General features: G+C 35.0%; 1 protein-coding gene across 1 annotated transcript; it reads right to left on the bottom strand.

Moving 5' to 3' along the window:
- Positions 1–1,513: 1,513 nt before the first annotated feature.
- Positions 1,514–24,581, bottom strand: tmem147 (transmembrane protein 147). Its single transcript, NM_001002484.1, is given in 8 exon segments — positions 1,514–1,955; positions 16,679–16,800; positions 16,930–17,014; positions 19,171–19,307; positions 21,222–21,287; positions 21,997–22,066; positions 24,037–24,145; positions 24,521–24,581. Coding segments are annotated over 7 exon segments (678 nt in total). The 5' UTR covers positions 24,114–24,145; positions 24,521–24,581; the 3' UTR covers positions 1,514–1,834.
- Positions 24,582–25,268: the final 687 nt, after the last annotated feature.

Below are 25,268 nucleotides of genomic sequence, written 5' to 3' on the forward strand. Positions count from 1 at the left end.
CTTTCCAATTTCGAGCTTAGCTGAATGAAGTTTATAATTTTATTAAAGCATTTTGTAATGTATTGTGTGCATTTATGTAGCGCATTTATCGTGTATGACCATACATCCAAAGCGCTTCACAATCATGAAGAGGGTCTCTCCACACCGCCACCAGTGTGCAGCATCCACTTGGATGATGCGACGGCAGCCACAGAACAACGTCACCAGTGTGCTCACAACACACCAGCTATAGGTGGAGTGGAAAGATAGTGACAGAGCCAATTCAGTGGATGGGGATGATTGGGAGGCCTTGGACACCCAATTTGGCCAGGACAAAGAGGCTAAGTGCCATTGGATTTTTAATAACTAGAGAGAGTCAGGACCTCAGTTTAACATCTCATCAGAAAGATGGCGCTCACTGAGAGTACAGTGTCCTCTTCACTATACTGGGGCATTAGGACTTACACAGATTGCAGGTTAAGCGGTCCCTGCTGGCCTCACTAACACCCCTTCAACAGCAACCTATTTTTCACATGAGGTCTACCATCCAGGTAATGATCAGGCTTAGCCTTGCTTCGCTTTAGTGAGTAACTGGTCTTGGGCTGCAGGATGATGTGGCTGTGGCCCTTTATTTATTTTATTTTTAAAAAGCCATTGTTTTTAGTAAGGTAATGCAACTTTGTAAAAATTCCATTAAAAAAAACTAAACAAAACAAAAACATTTTCTTAAAAAAAACATTAAAAAAACAGAATATTTGATGTTTTTTTGCTGATAAACATGTATGCCTACTAAGTACAACAGAATAAAACTTTATCTATTTCGCTGAACATTTCCCAAGTAATTTTATTTAAGATTTTTTTTTGAAAATAGAATCATGAGCTATAAATTTAATAATAATCTCAAAAAAAAAAAAATTTAATTAAAACAAATAAAAATGCAACTAAAATATAATAAAATTTTGTCCAAGACACTCAAAAAATGTGGAAAAAATATTCAAAAGCCTTTATTGACATAGCTATTCCTTAAAACTGCACACAAGGCATATTTTTAGTGCCTTGGACTGATTTTTGCTGTGTGTGCTGATAAATCCCTTAACCAAAGAGCACGGACACATTATTTAAGCTACCCCTGAGCACTTTTTGTTTGATTTTCATTTATTCATTCATTTTCTTTTCGGCTTAGTCCTTTTATTCATCAAGGGGTTGCCACAGAGAAATGAACCGCCAACTTATCCAGCACGTTTTACACAGCGGATGCCCTTCTAGCTGCAACCCATCACTGGGAAATTTGTTTGATTTTGGATAAATAAATTCCAGTCATTCTGATTGGTTTAATACTGTCAATTATATGATTATATTCCTACATGTCATGAAATGATATATTCAGATAATATTTGAAAACATAAAAAAAAAAACAACCTAAAGCAAAATCAATTGTGAAAATAAAAAATGAAAATTCATAAACCCATTTAAAGGAGACCAAAAATAATCATAATAATAAACTAAATCGTTCAGTAATAAGAGAGTGAAAACATTTATCAATATGGTGTCCGTTTATTTAGTTATTAATTCATGATAACTAAACACTACCATACAAAAAAAGCCAAAGAATTATTCCCATCTGGTCTACATTTATAAATTAGTTTGTCATTAAAAAAAGATCTTTCTCAGAGTATCTCTGTTACACCACTAGGATTTTCTCCCAAAACTGCCCCGTGCATTCCTGTCCAAGTTCGCTAGTAACAGTAATAATCTCACAGCCTCCTTTTGGTATGGCAGATACAGTCGACAGTATTCACTCTAGGAATGTGGGTTTTGCTCTGTAAATACTTGAACTGTAGTGTGTTGGCAGCCTTTAGTTGCTGTGGACGAGTGTGACGAACAGGAAAAGAGAACAGAGAGAGATGGCACCGGTGAGCACAGCCTTCACGAGGAGAGCCGTCCAGCTGCCCAACAGAAACACATGAACAAACAGCCTGGAGGAGACACACAAACCAGAGTTCAGACAGGCAGATATACACTGGAAAAAATTATGTTTGCTGTTTGTTTAAATGACTTAATTAAAATGAGCTGACAACACAATTCTTTGTGACATCTTAACTGTTTTATATACAATGGGCTGTTAGCGCAAGATGACGCTGGTGAGCTTTCGAGAAGCGAGTGTGTGCGCATTTACTTCCGGTTGTATAGAACTATGAGGTAAGAGGTGAAGATTTTCCGTTTTTGCTACCAAATGAGCATGTTTAAAATAAAAAAACAAAGTAGTTTATCAGCGACAGGAGAGATCACCCTCACTACATTGCTGCATGCCTTGCTTTCATTCTTTCCCTGTTAATGCTAAAGTACAACCGAAAGTAAACACACACACACTTGCATCTCGGAAACTTACAGGCATCATCTTGTGCACCTAGCCCACTTGTAAAGACTAATAAGTGAACATAAATCCTCCATGTTATCCTAACACAAACCGACTGTTTGGAATGCAAAAGTTAGGGCAACATGAAGGAATTAAGTTAACTTATTAGTTTTTACAATTTTTTAAGTGTATTGAACATAAAATTTTTAAGTTGTCCCGAAAAAAACTGAGGAATAGTGTTTTGAATCAGTATATTGACAACCAGCCAATATGTCATCTTTTTTTTTTTGGTTTACATGATTTAAGCACTTTCCCAGCTCCTATTTCTTTTGTTTTCAGGAGCGACAGGCAACATATTGAACACCTGAAATGCATTCTCATAAATCAATGAAAATGTTCCATAGTAACAGATAATAGTAATTGAAATGAATAAAAAATTATTTTAAGATAATAAACCAGGGGCGATTTTAGGATTTAAGTTGAAGGCAAAATTATTAGCGCTCCTGTGAAACTGTTCGTTTCAAACATTTCCCAAACAAGGTTTAACAAAGCGAGGCATCTGTCACATTATTTCCTATAATTTTTTTTCCTTTTGGAGAAGGTCTTTTGTTTTATTTCAGCTAGAATTAAATAATTTACTTTTAATAATGTTAAAAAGGTTTAATCTGTATTAATTAAATTATAACCCCTACAATTTCGTGAGTGCATATTCTGTGCTTCTGAAATCTCTGTCGTGTTTCGTCTGGTGCAAACAGCCAAATTGCTCATCACTGCAAATCTCGTCATGCAGCGTGTTGTTAGGACACAGGATTACAATGTTACCTGCTCACCTAATGTTTACGTTCATAATATTTATATAATTTGCTTATTAATAACCTCATGTGGAACTGAATCAGTCTCATTTCGGAGTCTGCTACTGTCCACTGGAGGTCGCATTTCGGTCAAGGACGGGTGCTTTGAGAGCCTTCCTGAATGAATGAATGAAATACGTGTTTTCCAGCAAGGCAACCCTGAGTGCTGAAATATAATTGGCTAAACTGGCATTGGGAAGGTTATATTAACCAAAACAAAAACAGCTTTCAAGCATGTAACGCCCATTTTTAAAGCAGAATATCAGACTTCAGCTTTGTTTTTCAGATAAACAAGAATGTTCACTTGGCATGTTTCTTAAACATCTGCAAACATATGGCATTTTTATGCTTCAGAAGAGTCAAAAACTTACATAAAGCACCTTTAAATATAAAAGTGATAGCTACAATAAAAACTGTTTGACTAATTTGGTAGGGTTGTATACTAAACTCATGGCAGCATTCCTTTGTATTGAAAAGACATACCATTTGAGAACTGAACGAACCAAAAAGACCAACAAATCTTTCTAATTACACACCTGTTTACGAGCATAAAATGTTACTGTTTGCATTTCTCTGCAAACCACTTCCTCAAGTACTGATCATAAAATCAGAATATCTTCAGAAAGTTGTTTAAAAATACAATGAAAACTTCTCTCCCTAAACAGATATTCAGGAGGACGTATAAAAGAATGTAAATTTAACAGGAGGGCTAATAATTCTGACTCCTGCTGTATATATATTAGCTTAATATTAAATGTAAAAGTAATAATAAAACAATAGCTACAATAAACTGTATTGTTTGACTAATACAGTAGGCTTGTATACGAAGCTCAAAGCAGCATTCCTCTGTATTGAAAAGACATACCATTTGAGAACTGAGTGAACCAATTAGGCCTACAAATCGTTCTGATTGCACACCTGTTATGAGCACAAAATGTTACTGTTTGCATTTTTCAGCTCAAACGTAAACCACTTCCTCCAGTCCACGTTTTGTTTCAACTTAATGAACAGATTTACAGGTCCTTTTATTAGATTATCTTCAAACTGTTGATTTTTTTCACTAATTCCATTCAAGGAGTGAAACTTGTATAATGTACACATTTATTCCACACAGACTGATATTTTTTTTTTAAGGTTTTTTTCTTTTCATTTTGATGACAACTAATAAAAACTCCAAACTCAGTATCTGAGAAAATTTAAATATTGTGAAAATGTTTAGTATTGGCAACACTCTAATCAGCTAATGAACTCAAAACACCTGCAAAGGCCTTTAAATGGGCTCTCATGCTGCGTCCCAATTCGCATACTAAATAGTATTTGTAAATAGAATTAGTATGTTCCAAATTGTAGCATGTTGAAAATAGTAAGCCATAGGTTCCCGGATGGTTTATTATGTCTGGTAAAAACTGAAAGTTTAGAACCGTCCATACTCTAAGGGTGCTTTCACATCTGTAGATCGCTTAATTTGGTCCGGGCCAAGCGCAATAAATGATACATTGTTGCATCTTCTGTCGTTTTTGGGTCATTTTCACACCACACTGCTGGCTTTGGTACGAACCAATTGAAACAAACCAAAATGCAGTCATCTGACAAAATCCACATCTCTCATTGGCCAGATGCTTTTAAACATATTTCCTTAACTGCTTATTGATTGGTCAGAATTCATGTGCGGGAAAATGCCAGTGAACTCCCGCAGGTAAACAAAACCTTCTACTCTGGAGGGACGACTGCGCTGGCTAATTGTACCCTGCTTTAGACAAACTATACATTACGAAAATAAAGCGTGGCCGCGGCTGGAAAACAGTGTTTAATGCATCACTCGTCACTTTAGGAGGAGGCGTGAATTACTTTAGCTAAACGTCAACATGGTCATCTTGCGGAAACATTACCAACGGTCCATCAGGTAATGTTTTCCCCTCTCTCTCACTGTTGGTAAAGCGCTGTCAACAAATATTTTTCCTCCATATCCCATAATGCACAGCGCATCAGCCTACGGCAGCTGAATTAGTCCAAAACGCGCAGTACTTTTTGCGGTTAGACCTGTTTTAGTACGGATCATATTCTTACCACAAACGAACCGCTCCAGGGTTCGTTTGAAAGCGTACCGAGACCACCACTTCAAGCAGGTCTCAGTTCGCTTATTTGGTCCGCTTTTGGTGCACACTCGAGTACGATTGCTGCATTCTCACCAGCCCAAACGAACCGCACCAAAAGGGGAAACGAACTCTAGTGCGATTCAATCGAACTAAATAAGGCAGGTGTGAAAGCACCCTAAGTGCTGATATTGGCCACAATACACTGCACTTTGAACATGAATACGATTAAAACTACAAACGTGGGTGAAAAGTGTAAATAAACTACAAACATGATGGATGCACTATACCAACCATCAAGTAAAGAGACTTCAGTAAAGGTGTTAGAATGACTGTTAATAAATATCTAGCCAACTGGAAAATATTTAAATAGCATTTCTGTATTATAATTCATCTGCAACAATAATACTGAACTTATATAAAGACATGTCTGGACATTAACTTATAAATGCATAATTATCTAAAGACCTGGGAAGATTTCTCTGCATAAAAGACTCGTGAATAGCAGATTAACCTGCTGCTGCTTCTCCAGTAAGGTGGGAAATTAAATACGACAGAAATGTGGATGATGTGTGGATGATTGACAGGGGCTCATAACCAAGCAATCTGTTAACGAGGAAGTATATCTCCCAGAGCTTGCATAACATTCTGCTACACACTCAAAAGTATTTATTTTTCCATCACAAAAAAGTACATACTTTTATGGTATAGTATGAGTATGTGAATTGAGATGCATCATCAGTCTAGCTCTGTAGGACATAATCATGGGGAAGACAGCTGATTTGACAGTTGTCCAAAAGACAAAAATTGACACATTGCACAAAGAAGACAACACACTAAAGGTCTTTGCAAAAGAGGCCTGCTGGTGTGGCGAGTCATCCAATTCCCCGTCGCCATGGTCTGTAATGTACACCAGCTGCACCATCCTCAAGCCCAATCAGCCACACCGGTCGCTCATGAAGAGAGAGAGATTTAAACCGCACGAGAGGACAAGCGAGTGAGTGACTTCTGACAAGAAACCTCCATGCTAACAATTCTCTGTTCTATCTCGCAGAATCGAGTGGCTGATTGGAGCTCACCCCCACTGCTACCCCTTCACGGACCCGAGGATAACACCATAATCATCACCACCTAAACACGGCACTTTCGGGGACTGAAGGAAGCACAACGGAGATTGCACTTTCACATACACACCGGAATGCACTTGTAAATAAACATCCCTCCAGGGCTTTCACTTCCGAGTGTGTGTATATTTTCCCTCTTTATCCCGCCACACTGTTCACAGAGCTCTGTACCCAAGCACATTAGAAAAAAAGGTGTACAAGCAATAGGGATAACCACACCCTAGAGCGAAAAAAAACCCCATTGAAAAATATGGGGGAGATTCAAAAAGAGTGGACTGCAGCTGAAGTCGGTGCTTCCAGAATCACTCTGCACAGACATATGAAAGACATGTAATGTAATGTGTGTATTTATATTTGGCCATACACCCAAAGCGTTTCACAATCATGGGGGGGGGTTCCAAAATTACCACCAGTGTGCAGCATCCACTTGGATGATGCAATGACCACCAAAGGACAGCAACGATAGTGCACTCAAACACAATCTATAGGTAGAGTGGAGAGACAGTGATGGAGCCAATTCGGTGGATGGGGATGATTGGGAGGCTATGATGAGTAAGGGCAAATGAAGGGAATTTGGCCAGGACACCAGGTTACAACCCTGCCTGCTCTTTACAAGAAGTACCATGGGATTTTTAATGACTACAGAGAGAGACAGGACCTCGGTTAACGTCTCATCTGAAAGATATCATGGGTTTCAGCTGTTGCATTCCTTGAGTCAAGCCACTCTTGAACAACAGACAGCTTTAAAAGAGTCTCGTCTGGTCAAAAGACTGGACTGCTGCTGAGTGCTCCAAAGTTATGTTCTCGGATGAAAATAAATTTGGCATTTCTTTTGAACATACTTCATGTTGCTTGAGGTCCAGTGTAAAGTTTCCACAGTCAGTGATAGTTTTGGGTGCCATGTCAACTGCTGGTGTTGCTCCACTGCGTTTTCTGAGGTCCAAGGTCAACGCAGCTTTTACCAGGACATTTTAGAGCACTTCATGCTTCCTGCCACACACCAACTTTGTGGAGATGCAGGTATCATTTTCCAACTAGATTTGGCACCTGCACACAGAGTCAAAGCTACCAGTACCTGGTTTAAGGACCATAGTATCCCTGTTAATTGTCCAGCAAACTTGCCTAACCGTAACTCCATAGAAAATCTATAGGATATCGTGAAGAGGAAGATGCGATATGCCAGACCAAACAATGCAGAAGTGCTCAAGGCCACTATCCGAGCAAGCTGGGCTCTTAAAACACCCGAGAAGCCACAGACTGATCCACTCCATAGAGAACAGCTCAAGGGCACTATCAGAGAAACTTGGGCACTCATAAAAAAACTGAGCAATGCCACAGACTGATCCACTACATGCTACATCGCAATGCTGCAATCATTCAGGCCCCAACTAAGTATTGAGTGCTGCGCAGGCTCATACTTTATGTTCAAACTTTTTTTAGTTGGTCAAGATTTCCAAAAAAAAATAAATAAATAAATAATTTTTTTTTTGTATTGGTCTTAAGTTATATTCTAATTGTCTTTCCTTTTGTGTCTTGCCCTACTTGTGCAAGGTGTCAATGATCGTCTTTCAGACAACTGCCCAATCAACCCTCTTTCCCATGACTGTGTATCCTACAGAACTAGAATGAGAGACCGTTTAAGGGCCTTTGCAGCTGTTTTGAGTTCATTAGCTGATTAGAGTGTGGCACCAGGTGTCTTTAATACTGAACATTTTTACAATATTCAAATTTCCTGAGATACTACATTTGGGGTTTCCATTAGTTGTCATCAAAATGAAAACAAATAAACACTTGAAATATATCAGTCTGTGTGGGATGAATGTATACGTTATACAAGTTTTACTTCTTGAATAGAATTAGTGAAATAAATTAACTTTTTGAAGATAATCTAATTATAGCACCTGTAAATCTGTTTAACAAATGGGAACAAAACGTGGACTGGAGGAAGTGGTTTACATTTGAGCAGAAAAATGCAAACAGTAACATTTTGTGCTCATAACAGGTGTGTAATCGGAAAGATTTGTAGGCCTTATTGGTTCACTCAGTTCTCAAATGGTATGTCTTTTCAATACAGAGGAATGCTGCTTTGAGTTTAGTATACAACCCGATTAGTCAAACAACACGGTTAATTATAGTGATTACTTTTACATTATTACTTTTAAATGTAATATTAGGCATATATATATATATATATATATATATATATATATATATATATATATATATATACATACATATATATACATACATATATATATATATATATATATATATATATATATATATATATATATACATACATATATATATATACATACATATATATATATACATACATATATATATATACATACATATATATATATACATACATATATATATATATATATATATATATATATATATATATATATATATATATATATATATATATATATATATATATATACACATACATACATATATATACATACATATATATATATATATATATATATATATATATATATATATATATATATATATATATATATATACAGTTTAAGTCACAATTATTAGCCTTTCAGTTAAATTTGAAATGGTTTATACTTTCCCCCTGATCTTTTGCAGTTTTTTTTTGACACATCTTTAAAAAATTTCCTAAAGATATTCAAATTTTATGACCAGCACCCGCATACCTTTGACCCATTTCTAATTCAAAATGGCATAAAAATAAATACAGTAAACACATAAATACAGTATTTCACACACTGTGACTTACAAACGGATATAGTGGCGAAGGAAAGAAAAAGATGTGATAAAAAGAAGCGTGCAAGCAATAGGAACAACCGCACCCTGGAGAGAATAGTAAAACAAAACACATTAAAAAATATGGGGGAGATTCAAAAAGAGTGGACTGCAATTGGAGTTAGTGGCTCCCGAACCACTACGCAGAGAAATATGAAAGACATGAGTTTCAGCTGTTGCATTCCTTAAGTTAAGTCACTCTTGAAAAACAGGTGTGTAATCAGAAAAATGCGTAGGCCTAATTGGTTCACTCAGTTCTCAAATGGTATGTCTTTTCAATACAGAGGAATGCTGCTGAGTTTAGTATACAAGCCTACCATATTAGTCAATCAATGCGGTTTATCGTAGCTATTATTGTTTTATTCATTTTCTTTTTCGGCTTAGTCCTTTCATTAATCTGGAGTCGCCACAGCAGAATAAACGGCCAACTTATCCCGCATGTTTTTATGCAGCGAATGTTCTTCCAGCCCCAACCCATCTCTGGGAAACATCCAAACACACACTCATTCACACTCATACATTACAGACAATTTAGCCTACCCAATTCACCTGTACTGCATGTCTTTGGGAAGGGAAGAAAAAGATGTGGTAGAAAAAAAACGTGTGCAAGCAGTAGGGATAACCGCAGAGAGAATTGTGAATGAAAACCCATTGAAAAATATAGGGGAGGTTCAAAAAGAATGGACTGCAGCTGGAGTCAGTGCTTCCAGAACCACTACGCACAGACATATGAAAGACTTGAGTTTCAGCTATTGCATTTTATGTGTCAAGCCACTCTTAAACAACAGACAGCGTTAGAAGTCTCGTCTAGGCTAAAGACTAGACTGCTGCTGCAGTGCTCCAAAGTTATTTTCCGAATGAAATACAAAATGTATTTTCATCAGAGAAATCAGGGTTCCAGATTCTGGAGAAAGAGAGGAGATGCACACAATCCACATTGCTTGATGTCCAGTGTAAATTTTCCACAATCGGTGATAGTTGAGGAGCCATGTCTTCTACTGGTGTAGCTCCACTAAGGTCCAAGGTCAACACAGCGGTATACCAGGACTTCATGCTCCCTGCCACTAACTAACTTTGTGGAGATACATATATCCTTTTCAACAAGACTTGGCACCAGCACACAGTGCCAAAATTACCAGTACCTGGTTTAAGGACCATGGTATCCCTGTTAATCGTAACCCTATAGAAAATCTATAGGATATTGAGAAGAGAAGGATGCGATATGCCAGACCCAACAATGAAGAAGAGCTCAAGGCCACTATCAGATAAACCTGGGCTCTTATAACACCCAAGCAGCGCCGCAGACTGATCCACTTCATGCCACGCCACATAGCAGTAGTCATTCAGGCAAAAGGAGCCCCAACTTATCGATGACTGCTGTCCATGCTTATACTTTTCAGTTGACCAAGATTACTAAAAATCCTTTCTTTGTATTGGTCTTAAGTTATATTGTAATTTTCTTTCCCTTTGTGTCTCTCCTTCCTTGTGCATTGTGTCAATGATCGTCTTTTGGACATCTGTCAAATCAGCCATCTTCCCCATGATTGTGTATCCTACAGAACTAGACCGATGCTGCGTCCCAATTCGCATACTTTTACTACGCCCTAAGAGTATGTACTTTTTTGTGATGGAAAAGATTATACTTTTGAGTGTGCAGCAGAAGAGTTTGCAAGCCTTGGGACATACTAATTCCTCTTTAACAGATTGTTATGTTGCTTAGTTATGAGCCCTGTCAATCGTCCACACATCATCCACATTTCTGTCGTATTTAATTTTCTACCTTGGCGGAGAGGCAGCAGCAGTTTAATCAGCCATTTAATCTGCAAGTCTTTCATGCGGAGAAATCTCCCCAGCTCTTTGGATAAATCTGCATTCAGAAGTCCAAATGCGTCTTTATATAAGTTCAGCTTTGTTGTTGTAGATGAAATATAACACATAATGTGATTTAAATATTTTCCAGTGGGCTAGATGTTGACTAACAGTCATTCAAACATCTTTACCGAAGCCTCTCTACTTGACAGTTGGTCTCGCACGTCCATTATGTTTGTAGTTTATTTACACTTTTCACCCGCGTTTGTAGTTCTAATAGAATTCAGGTCCAATGCACAATGTACTGTGGGCAATATCAGCAGTTGGAGTATGGATGATTAATTTTTTATTGGACATAGCAAACCATCCGGGAAACTCTGACATACTCTTTTCAACATACTATGGTTTGGGACATACTAATTCTATTTTAAAATACTATTTAGGACTGATAGTATGTGAATTAGGACGCAGCATGAGAGACTAATTAAAAGCCATTGCAGCTGTTTTGAGTTCATTAGCTGATTAGTGTGCTGCACCAGCTGTCTTCAATACTGAACATTTTAACAATAATCAAATTTCCTGAGATACTGAATTTAGAGTTTTCATTAGTTGTCATCAAAATGAAAAGAAATTAATACTTAAAACATACACGTTAAACAAGTTTTACTTCTTGAATAGAATTAGTGAAATAAACAACTTTTTGAAGATAATCTAATTTTAGCACCAGTAAATCTGTTAAATTATAAATTATAAATGGAAACAAAACGTGGACTGGAGGAAGTGGTTTACATTTGAGCAGAAAACTGCAAACAGTAACATTTTGTGCTCATAACAGGTGTGTAATCAGAACGATATGTAGGTCTAATTGGTTCACTCAGTTCTCAAATGGTATGTCTTTTCAATACAGAGGAATGCTGCTTTGAGTTTCGTATATAAGCCTACTATGTTAGTCAAACAATATGATTTATTGTAGCTACTATTGTTTTATTATTACTATATACACAGTAGAAGAGAGAATATTAGCCCTCCTGTTAAATAGCAATTATTTTATACTGTCTAGCCAATGTCTATTTATGGAGAAAGGTTTTCAGTATCTTTGAACAACTCTCTGAAGATATTCTAATTTTATGACCAACACCCGTATTACTCTTTTTCTAATTTAAACTGGCACAAAAATGAACACAAAAAAGGTCAAGGTTAATTCACATATAATCATATATAGGTCACAATCCGTCATTATTAAGCAGGAAACCGTTTTTATTACAAGACAACAGATGATGTTTCTGTTTCTGCCAGTCACTCTGATATGCAGTTAAAATGAGTGTATTCACTGAGTGGTTATGTCACTGTGTTTAATCCTTTCTGTGCACGACTGAATATAAAGTAGATTACAATGCACATGGCATTAACTATTTTATACATAGTTAATTTGAAAATGAAAATATTAAAATGTTGTTAAGAGACACATTACACACCACCTTGTATGCTGTTTGGGATGTTTTCATCCATTCTGGGGTGATTTTGAATCTTAATTTGGCTACAACTTTCTTAGAAATTCAGCAAGTGGAAAGTTTTTGGTGACAAAACCTATATTTTTGATACATATTTTGGGAAAATGCTTTGAAAATTTTCAACTAAACTCAACAACACACACTGAGCAAATTGACAACTCTTTTGTTATGTTAGTGGCAGATTTTTCCCCACTGACTTCCATTATAACACAAATTTTTGATTGCAAAGCCTTGACACCATATAATTATGCTTTATTATTGGTGTTTTTTCCACTTGGAAGAAGTTGAATTTTTAATTAATACTGTTGATAATCAGTTGCAGTGCAAAAAAAAAAAAAACAGCTTAGTTTCTGGCTTTTATGTGGAGTTATATGGGATATAGCGTCTGACAAAATCAAAATAAGCACATCAGATCTCAGAACATAGTAAGTGTATTTATGCATGCATACTATAATTTGCTGTTATACCCCTTTTTGCACCGACCATTCAAAAGAAGTGTATAAATGGAGCTTGGACCCAGCTTCAAAAGGGTGGGACTTGAGCTCCAAGTGGGTGGGCCTTCGAGCACCAAGTGGGCTGCACAAACCTTAAGTTTTTATTTATTTAATGTCTTGTACATGACACAGAGTCCAATATTGTGTTTTATGAATGTCTACACCCCAACCCTATACCCAACCTCACAGTAACCTGCTGTGTTTTCTTAACGGCTACATCTACCCCAACTTCACAGTAACCTGGTGTTTTATTAATATCTGCTCCATCACACCACCATAACCCAACATACTTGTGGTTGAAGTCCCTCCCACTTAGAGGTCACTCAGCAACCTACTTACAGTGTAATCCCTCCCACTTGGAGGTCTCCAGGCTGCAGTGACACCTACTTGATCAAAAGAGTGCCAACTGATTATCAACAGTAAAATTGACAAATGTTGCCTCAACCCAACAGGGAAAAACCACCAACAATAAATAATACTTGATCATTTGGTGTCATGGCTTTGCATTATAAAGGATGTCAATGGGGCCAAAACAGCCACTAACATAACAAAAGGGTAGTGAATTTGAACAGTACACAAGGGGTAAATTTACAAAGTACTAAAGAAACTACAAGATACAAGTCATATATTGAAAAAAATCCAAATCAGATTTTCATTACAGAGTTTTTTTAATGTGTAAACTTTTTTGCAGTTTAATCATTTATCGCATGACTACAAATGTGCACTAACAAAGAGAAATATGTACAGTTTTTAATTCATGTCACCGAATAATTATTCATACTATTGCCAAAACGGAATTTGCCCTTTTTTTAAACAATATTTTCAAGCTTTACATACAAGCCTATGGAAAAGACCCATTCACATGAGTCTATATGATAAAACTTGCAGCAAAGGCTTAAAGGAGATGGAGGCTTGATTTCATACTTGATATTAAACATGAAATAAAAAAGACATGAACACTAATTTGTAAAAGTACTTCAGCTCAGGAGACACTAAAACAGCAGGACACGACTGCTCTCTGAAGACATCTCACATACTGACGACAAAAGCACAAGAGCTCAGTATTTCTGCAATTATGTAAGATCTCTCATTAATTTGAATTGAATGAGCAAACTAATGAGCCACATGAAAATCAGCAAGTAGTATAATGAGCGGTTTGTAAAGTACAATAGAATTAAAGCTGAATTGATTCACTTTTTATTGCCAACATGTGAACAGCCTAATGACACTTCAAATAAAGACCTTCTCTGACATCCTATGTAGTGCATGTATGAAAGCCTGTAGACTGACTTTTATTAGAAAAACTTGGGAGATTTTTAAAGTGAAAATCAAAAGGATGTGATATTTACATACTATGTTGCTCTACTTGTTCTTACATATCAGCTATGCAACACAATGCAAAGGTTTATAGGCCACCACCAGCATTTAATTCCAAACACAGTCAATAACTAAAAAAAAATAAAATCTAATTTATGGCAATGCTACCCTCTAGAGGACGAATGGATGAATGCACTGGTTAAGACAATTATCATTATTAGAATATGCTCTGGTTCATTTTTTTTAGCAAAAAATAAATAAATAAAAAATATAATTATCATACATTTTTACTGTGACTTATAGAGGACACCCAGTAATATGTCAGAATAATTATAATTTACAGACCAAATAATATTCATTCATTCATTCAATTATTCTCTTTTCAGCTAAGTCCCTTTATTAATCTGGGGTCGCCACAGTGGAATGAATCGCCAACTTATCCAGCACATGTTTCACGCAGCAGATGCTCTTCCAGCAGCAACTCATCTCTGGGAAACATCCATACACACTCATACACTACAGGCAATTGAGCCAACCAAATTCACCTATACTGCATGTCTTTAGACTGTAGGGGAAACCGGAGCACCCAGAGGAAAGCCATGCGAATGCAGGGAGAACATGCAAACTCCACACAGAAACGCCAACTGACCCAAAACGAGGCTTGAAACACTGACCTTCTTGCTGTGAGGCGACAGCACTACCTACTGCGCCACCGCAAATAATATTGTCAGGCATGTTTAGGACATGAATTAGACACATCAGCTCTGAATAAACTAAAATACACCATTAATAATAATAGTAATAGTGGATTTATTACATGCAAATTTAATTCTACTGAATCAAAAAGTCTTTTAATTTGCCAGTATCTTTCAAAATACCAGGTTGTACTCATTTGACTGTTCTGTCTTTTAAAAAGACTTAATTTAGTATCATCACTTCTTCTTTCTGTTCATTTTAATAACCAAAGGTCACAATAAGTATGTGGTTTCATATTTACAAATATACAGTGCATCCGAAAAGTTTTCATAGTGCTTCACTTTTTGCACATTTTTAAATGTTACAGCCTTATTCCAAAAAGCATTCAATTCATTTATTTCCTCAAAATTTGACACAGTACCCCATGATGACAATGTGAATTTTTGTGGGGAAATTGTTGCAAATGTATAAAAAATAAAAAAGCTGAAAAATCACATGTGCATCAGCATTCACAGCCTTTGCCGTGAAACTCCAAATTGAGCTTAGCTACATTACATTAGGATAGAGGGAAAGATGAATGCAGTAATGTACAGAGACATCCTGAACGAAAACCTGCTTCTGAGTGCTCTTGACCTCAGACTGGGATGACAGTTCATCTTCCAGCAGTACAATGACCCAAAACACACTACCAAAATATTAATGGAGTGGCTTCACAACAATTTGATGAATGTCCTTGAGTGGCCCAGACCTAAATCCAATTGAACATATCTGGAGAGATCTGAAAATTCCCAGAGACAGGTGTGCCAAGCTTGTGGCATCATATTCAAACAGACTTGGGGTTGTAATTGCTGCCGAAGGTGCATCAACAAAGTATTGGGTGAATACTTATGTACATGTGATTTATTTATTTATTATTTATTAAATGTGTGTAGAACCTAAAATAAAAAAATGTGGAAAAAGTGAAGCGCTATCAATACTTTCCGGATATATTGTAAATCTGTTTACATGATAAAAAAAAAAAAAAAAAAAAGAGCGGTTTTACTTTTTTTATTTACTTTTTTTTTGTTTGTTTGTTTGTTTGTTTGCTTTTAGTTTTTATTATAAATATATATATATATATATATATATATATATATATATATATATATATATATATATATATATATATATATATATATATATATATATATATATATATATATACTCATATTTTGTAGAATTTGTAAATGCAACAAGGTTATTATTGAATGTTGTATTTCAATGTGTACAAACTAAAATTAAAAATAAAAATATTATGGAGAAAAAAAAAAAGAAAAATTATAACAATATTGTTCGCTCGAAGATACCCTACACTGAACATTACAAAAATTTTGCCAAAAATGGTCAAATTATTTGCTCTACAAACAAGTATGTTCATGACAATACATAAAAAGCAGAACAATATAATAAAAAAATACCAGTTTGCAACATAACAAGCTGTTTCCAACGGCTAAAATACAATAGAAGTGAAAAAGAGCAGAAGTATTGAGTCAAAAAGACTCCAATGGCTGTGCCCGCTCATTAAGAATAACGTTAATATTCGAAAAATATATATCCAAACATGAAGGAAAATGAATCCTGAATGTAGATAAAAGATGAATACGAAGAACTGTGATACTCACTCCATGAGAAAGCCCTTGTAAACGCACAGTCCCAGCAGGATGGCAACAGGGAGGCGGAAACTTTTGGGAAGGTCATATCGAGTGAACATCCACACTACTGCTGCCATCGCAATATAATGTACCTGATATGAAAAAAAAAAAAAGTTCAAGTACAAAAAGTAAAAAGTAATAGGAAAAAACAATAACTAACTAATACTAGCATGTTATTTATGTAGAGAAAAACAGAAAAGCTAAAGCACAAAGTAACTTACCAGACTGATGTTGGAATCGAAGCTCATTTGGATGTATTTCCAGTCAAACTCAATGCCGCGAGCTCCGACCCATAATGGTATACATCTGTTACCAACAAAGCAGACAAAACATTCTTACTGTACTATACGCATCAATAAATCACATTTGGACTACAAACACCAAAACAAAAGTGATTAGAGTAATTAAATGATTTAATTTCTATTGGTTATCTGAAAAATCATTACATTAAGTGAAAGTACCATTACTTGCCAAAAAAATGTAGTGTGAGTAAAAGTATTTGTTTTAAATACTACTCTTTAAGCCAGTAGTCATCAATCTCAGTCCTGGAGGGCCGGTGTCCTTGCAGGGTTTAGCTACAACTTGCCTCAACGCACCTGCCTGGATGTTTCAAGTATAACTAAAAAGACCTTGATTGGCTTGTTCAAGTGTGTTTGATTAGGGTTGGAGCTAAAATCTGCAGGACACCGGCCCTCCAGGAACAAGTTTGGTGACCCCTGCTTTAAGTACTTAAGAGTGGTGAGTATTGTGCTGTGAAAATTACTCCACCTTATATCCTGTAAATCAAAAATTGTAGCTTACATCAGTGCCATGTTGTTTTAGTGTTTCTGTGTATAAATGCATCAATCTCATTTCAAATTTATAGACCATAAATAGCAAATACATTTAAGCTGCATTTACACTGCATGGTTCAAGTGACTCAATTCCAATTTTTTCCTCTCACGTGGCACAGATCGGATAAGGCTCATGTACATGTAAGCAGGAAAGATTCACACAGATTCTGATTTACTCAAATCAGATTCAGGCCTTGCTCATATGTGCTAATTTATCCAATTTGAATCGGATCGGTGCCCTTTTGTTTGCAGTGTAAGCAGACAGGATTGTCACCTATCAATGCGAGTCGCACGTCACTAAAAACCTGAGCGAATGACGTCAACTCTGATGCTTGCATTTCAGGACAGACTTCAGCTGAGTCCCAAACCTTAAATCTCATACACGAAGACTAAAAAAGCTTTTATATTGTCATGTAGCACAAGTATCTAAGCAAGTTTAACGAGAGAGAGCACAATATCCACCATGCAACCGAAACAAACTAATATAAAACTGTGGCATACGTCACGGGCACAAATCATATCATGGACAGTACATTAAATTGCCTACTGGTTTAAAAAGACCTAGATTATGAGAAGATGGCTAAATGAGAACTTTTCTGCCATAAACTATAGCAAAACAACCTGTAAAAATAAATAAATAAACAAATGAAATAAAATAAACCCTGTGAACAGATTAAATACAGGAATAGAGAAAAGAGCAATCTTTTATTATAAGCTGTCAGCCAGGGCACGCTCTATTTTTCCTGCTCATTGCGCCTTTGCCGTATGCAGTTTAAATGCAGACAATCAGATCCGAGTCACTTTTATAAGATGATGTAAGCAGGCCAGCAAAAAAATTAGATACAGTCACAAAATCGGAATTGACCATCAAGATCTGCAGTGTAAATGCAGCCTTAAAATGTAAGATTGCATTAATTTACAAACCTATAACGAGCCAATAGAAAGCAAGTTGATGCATAGATCTTTTTTTTTTTTGGCAGAGCCAAATCACTGTAACATAAGGGGCAAAAATATAGCTGTGGCGACATATTAAATGCTCATAAACCCTTATAAAATTTGAACCTTGGCTAACAAGCTATGAGTGTCCAGCAGATGGCGCTGAGAACCAAGCTCATTCAGCAACACTGATAAAATACATGCAATTTGGGCATGTATTGAAAATATTAAAGTCTAGTGAATTTATTGAATATTTAAGGTCACTTGGCCATTTCAGTCATCATTTAGTAGGCGTCTTTAATCTTCTCATCATGAAGTATTGATGGTCTCTCAGCTGATGCGTGTAATGATTTTTGTTTATAAAGCATCTTGAGTTCTAAAACTTTTTTTTTTGACTCTGATTTAGATTTTTATTTTTTTTTCTATATCCAATTTGACTGGATGGGAATCACAGGACTGATTATTCTTCTTAACCAATCATCATAGACAATAAAAGATAAACATTTAAAGTAGTAATTGTAGGTTGAAATAAAATAATGCAGTAAAAGTAACAATACAACATAAAAAAATGTACTTAAGTAAAAGCAAAAGTAAAAATTTTTAAACTACTTGGTAAAGTAAGATTCTTAAAATATTATAGATTAAAATAATTGGTTACTTTTCACCACTGCTTACTGATGGAAAAAATAATACCTGGACATGATGAGCTCAGCTGTGGCCCAGCCCATCGCTGCCACCATGATCTTATATTCACCCTTCCCAGCATTCCTGGACATGACCAGATGAAGACCTAGAAGATCAGCCATGTCTACTGTGGCCTTCATGAACTCCTGTGGGTTAACATGACAGAAAAAATATCATTTAATAAGTCTGCTGTATCACTACATACATTAATATTCTTGATTGTTTGTACTCTGAGCAAAACTATAATAATTTGTGACCAGACAGAGAAAAGCTTTGTAATTTTTCAGCCCAAACTTATTTATACTAACAAGAGTCTGTGGGAAAATGTATAATGAAAAGTTTAAGAATGAGTTAAAAGCAGTCGTTTCTCTAAAATGTGACATTTCAATTAAAATGGAAAATGTTTTACACTTCTTAGCTGTTTAGAATTGAAAGCCTGAAAAAAATGCTAACTTTTGAAAACATTTCAAAGTACATGTTTTGCTAGTGACTTATTGTCGTAATGTAGAATGTTGAAATTGTATTTTGTGAATATACGTTATGCATATTATGCATTTGGTTTATATTTGTGCAAGTACTTCACAAGCAAGACAATAGTAGCCTACAAGTGTGTAGTGCTTCTTTAAAAAACTGATATCAACTATAATCCTGCAATGTTTAACGCTAATTTTTTCTACTGGCCCAAACAGAGATTTTTATTTACCTTGCCAAAATTTTCACTGACACCATCAAAAAAAAGAAGAAGTTAACAGCCATTTCTTAGTCGCATATTTTTAAATAATGTGGCAAAAGCCAAACACAATTGTATACATACACATTTATTCGGCATAATTTTTCTTAAATACAACTGACAATTTAGAAAATACAATTGTGATGTAATTAAATTTTGAATTTTTTATATATATATATAAATATATATATAATGCACTTTAAGTTAAGACTTTCTCATAGATAGCCTCATTTCAGTTGTCAAGTTTTTAAAAAAAATCCATCTATTGAATTATCCAATCTATTAAAAATAACATTGGCTAGAATTATGCATTCTATAGGATTAAATTATAGAGAGAAATAACAGATGAACCGAGACTCCAGTCAGATCATGAAGCAGATCAACGTTGATCTTTCTTTTGAGGTGTCAGTCCAGAAATAAACAAAACAACAGGCCTAATACAAAATATTATAAGATTAAAATATGGAAAAGTTATCAGATCATCATTTCTGTCAATTTTCCTAACGAATAAACAGCACTCAGCAATATTTCAGCATGCTTATAAATGGCTATTACACTTCCATTATACACTGTGATATAGCCAGTTTCTCACCACAATCGATCTGCTCCAGAGTTTGTTTGAATTGAGCCGAGACCACCGCATTCAAGCAATCTCAGACTGATTGGTTTGGCTCGGATAAGAGCGCGATCACGGATTCACATATGCCAACCACACCAACTTTGTTTCAGACAAGTTCCGAAACAAATGTCTAAGTGTGAAAGGACCCTATTTGCACGCAATTGACAAACAGTCGCAGCCAAATTAAACTTTAGTGACAAGGCAGCACTGGCCCAATCAGGCCAGTAACGATTCTGTCTACTGTCCCAAGCATCTTGCATGCTGGCCCCGGGCAATTGGGCAGTCCTTATTGTCGAGCGCCAAATCCTGGGAAGCATAATACAGCTTTTTTTTTTCATTTCGAGTATCTGTGTCAAGAAGGACTGTTTTGACAACATTGTTGTCTGTACATAAAACAGTACCTACATGCTTTCGCAAGACCTTGCTTGAGAACAAAAACATTTTTTGTGCATATTTCACAGTAAAACGCACAAATTGAAGCAAATAATGCCATACATTTTGAGAAAAATATATTGTAGTCCGCATCTGAAGCGCATCTAAACCTTTTACCATAGTTGTCCTAAAACTAATAAACAATACCAATTCTTGTTTTTTTTTTGATCCAATTCAATGTTGACAACTGTATATATATATATCTGGTAAAATTTTGAAGGGACTGATAAAAACACAAGTACAATGTAAAAAATGAATTTTAACTCAAAAGCAACTCACCCCGACAAAATCATAAACACCGGCTCCTCCCTCCCAGGTGGGGAAAAATGTGGCAAGAAACAGCATCTGTAAGAGAAAGCACTCCTCATAATATGAGACGATACTCGTCGTGTAGTTTGGAAAAGTCAAGGTTTTTAAACTGGAAATATATTGTCCTATACCATTCCTAAGGTGTGTGCAAGTTTTTTATTTCCTTTTTTTTCCCCTTTTTTTTTAGGACAAAATTATCTCCAGCAGAAAACTTATCTAAAAGATGCCATTTTTAAATTGTAAAGAAATCTGTGTTTTGAAACTAATTAAGACAGCAGAAGTCAATGATTCATTTGAATTATTTAGCCTGACATGTTTACTGCTCCAAAATATTTAAAATGTTTCTGAAAATATTTTGTGTTTAAAGGGGAAAATGTGTTGTTTTTTACCCAGACATTTAAAAAGAAAATATTTTAGAGCATGGCAAGGCAGTGACGCAGTAGGTAGTGCAGTCGCCTCACAGCAAGAAGGTTGCTGGTTCAAACCTCGGCTCAGTAAAAAACTTGCTGGATAAATTTATGGTTCATTCCGCTGTGGCGACCCCGGATTAATAAAGGGACTAAGCCGACAAGAAAATTAATGAATGAAAAAATGAATGAATGAATGATATTTTAGAGCAGTAATCACAATACCGTGAAACCGAGATATTTATATGAAAGGTTATCATACTGCAAGAATCATACACTGGCCCATGCCTACTCATACGATTCATCATACATTTCTGAGGACCAAAGGTTTTACTCACCTTGCACAGCTGCACAAAGAGGTATGTAGCACCTGCTTGGACACATCTCCAAAATGCATTATATTCAGATCTGACAAAAAAAGTGTTAATATAAGAACAATGATCAGAGCTTAACAAACCAATTAGATCTCTGCAGGCCTTACAATTAACAGTAGAAAAATGTTACATTATTATATAGTTTAACAAAGAAATCACAATGAAAACTACATTTGCAAACGTGTACCAAGTAGAAAGGGCTGCACAATATTAGAAAAATGCAACATTGCGATATTCTGCAACATATGCTGTGATATGAATACAAATTCAACACTTTAATATCTCTATTTGGAAAGAATGGATCATTTAGATTAAGACAGAGTATATACAGGAATGAGAGAGTGAAATGCAATACCTTTTAAGTCTCTTTCTATTCATTTTAAAACCCAATAACCACTTTTAAACCGGAAACACTGGCGAGATTTTAACTTATAGTATATTCACTAAATATTAATGTCAGAAACTAATCCAAAACTAAAACATTATACATATTCTGAATAAAACACTATTAAATCCAGCTAACTTAACAGGTTGGTGCCTATAGAACTGCAGAAATAATGGTGTCTAAATTGGTTACTGTAGTAAACAAAGCAGCATTTCATTGATTTCATAAACTACACTGCATCCTGATATTTGCAGATTTAATACAGGCAAACTTTAGCATACAACCATACATTGCATAATCAAACATTATATTAAATTCAATACCCTGCTAAATAGCATTTAAGACTTTAATACTTTTTAGGGGCTTAAATTTTTCTACATCGACTTATCAATTTTTAATACTTTAAGACCCCACAGACACCCTGTAGAAGGATTCTGTAGATGAGTGCATGTGCATATAATCTAATAAACACTCTATAAATACAATAATAAAAACAGATAAAATTGAAATAAACAGTGCCGCTTAATCATTTGCCGCTTAACATTATTCAGGTATAGTAATTGAATTATAAAATTAATACACTCAAATGAGGTGTTATTAAGGTTACAAACGGTACAATTTCTTACACCTGAATGTTTTTAAAATCATTATAGAGTCACACGCCTCAAAAACATATGCAAATGATGATTTATAATAGACAATAAACAGATCCTGTGATGTGACTATTGCAAATGATTGTGATATCGATGATAATATTGTACAGCCCTCCTACAGTATATCAGGGTTTCTGCAGGTTTTACAGTTAAATTTAAGACATTTTTAAGACCATTATAAATGAAATTTTAGACACAAAGGGCTAAAGGCTAAGAAATTTTTCAAACAGTCGAGATGGAAAAGATTTTTATTTTCCCTATCAAAAAAAGTATAACTTAATTCATTGACTAATACAATAATAGATTAATATTAAAACATTTAAATATTTAAAATTTTATTTTTTAGCAAATTAATTTAAATATTGTGTAAGAACAAGCAATCTCTACTTGTATCCACACTTTTTTTTACAACATAAACTTTCTTTTAAAATAAAATAAAAATAAACATGTTTTAAAAGTTTTAAAAACTGTAATAAACTAAATTTATGCACACCAATCTGTCCAGGTCGGTGTCCTTGGCAGTAAATACATGGAGAACTTTTAAACAAAGGTTATTGTAAGAAAAATAATTAAACCATTATGATAAATAGTTGTAAATTACCTAATTAAACAAAAAGTTTAAAGTTTTATTGAGATGATTGCTAAATTAAGACCAGTATAAAAATATTTAAGACCTACAACACAATATTTCAGTAAATTTAAGACTTTTTGAGGCCTACAATTGGGATTTTGAGATTTGAGGCCTTTTAAGACCCTGCAGAAACCCTGTATATTAAATAGCTACATTTCCTGACCATCCTCACCAACATATTAGTTTGGCATATGGCATAGAGCATAAGAAGATTATACTGTACACTGACTTAGCATAAAACAAACCTATTAAATAGCAAATTCATACTTAAATATCAATATTCTAAGGGTATTTTTTATGCACTCCAGTCAAGTAAGAAAACATTATATACTTACAATCCACTGCATTTGTATGTAATGAAATATGGGAAATATGCCAAAGAAAAACAGTTTCCAAAATGAAAAAGAGTCATGGTGGAGATTTCACTGTGATATTCTTCTGATTCTGGAGAAAAAACAGGAGAAAATTAACATTAACGTTAACGTTAGATATATTAATCCAAACGAGCATGTATTTCCGACATTACGAATTTATAATTGTATCTACATCACTAACATTATATTTAGAATCATATTTATTACATAAATTGTTAGCTTATTGGTTTAATACAAGGTCAAGCTGTTTAAATGTATGATATACTGTAAAAACCACTTATACTTAATGTTAACGTTACTAAGCTACATCGGAATCAGACAGCGTGCTCATGTCGTTAAAAACGCTCGGTAACAATGTTTTAAGCTATTATAATATGTATTAAATTTTGAAACAGTTTTCATTCCTAGTCCGGTGATTAATTAAACAGAAAGACTGTTTTCTTACCAACAAATTTGTGATTTTGGAATGACAGGCGCAGGGTCACATAATCCTCCGGTGCATCACTGATAAAGGTCCGAACGTATACACTCGTTTTTACAGTAGTTCCGCCTGTTTAAGAACTGCCTCTAATACAAAATACGCCAAAAAGGTGCGTTTCTCCTCAATATTGTATGCAAATAACGTTAACAGAATATCAAACGGAAAGCAAGAATGTAATGAAGTAGTAATATAAAACAGTAGTTATCCTTCGTTCGGTTATTTAATGAAACTATCTCATAGCATTGCTAAAGCATAAGTGAATATGGCTGAACAACATGATTAAAACGAGTAACTTAAACACTAACTTTTCAGTAATTTGGAAACATATCGGTAAAGGGTAATTATAAAAAACGTATATGTTCGCCTATTTAATTCTATGGGTTATGTTGACGTATGATACGTTTTTTTTTTGTAGTGATCCGCCTATGTTTAAAATTTGCGTTTTTAACATTTTAACAGGTTATTAACGTGTTAATATTTCTTAAAACCAGAATCACTTAGTAGCCTTGGGAGTTTGCTTAAAGGAAATGCATGGTCGTTTTATGTTTTGTGTCACAGAGCCTACTGTATCACAACATTATAATAACGTAAAATGAATGCACTACACATCAACTGCCATTCACTATACAGTAACATTACACAAATTCTATAGATCTATCTATATATGGATCTCTAAATTTTTTACATGCTAAAAATGATGTATGGATAGTTA

The sequence above is a fragment of the Danio rerio genome, chromosome 16 (assembly GCF_049306965.1).
Source record: "Danio rerio strain Tuebingen ecotype United States chromosome 16, GRCz12tu, whole genome shotgun sequence".
Lineage (NCBI taxonomy): Eukaryota > Metazoa > Chordata > Actinopteri > Cypriniformes > Danionidae > Danio > Danio rerio.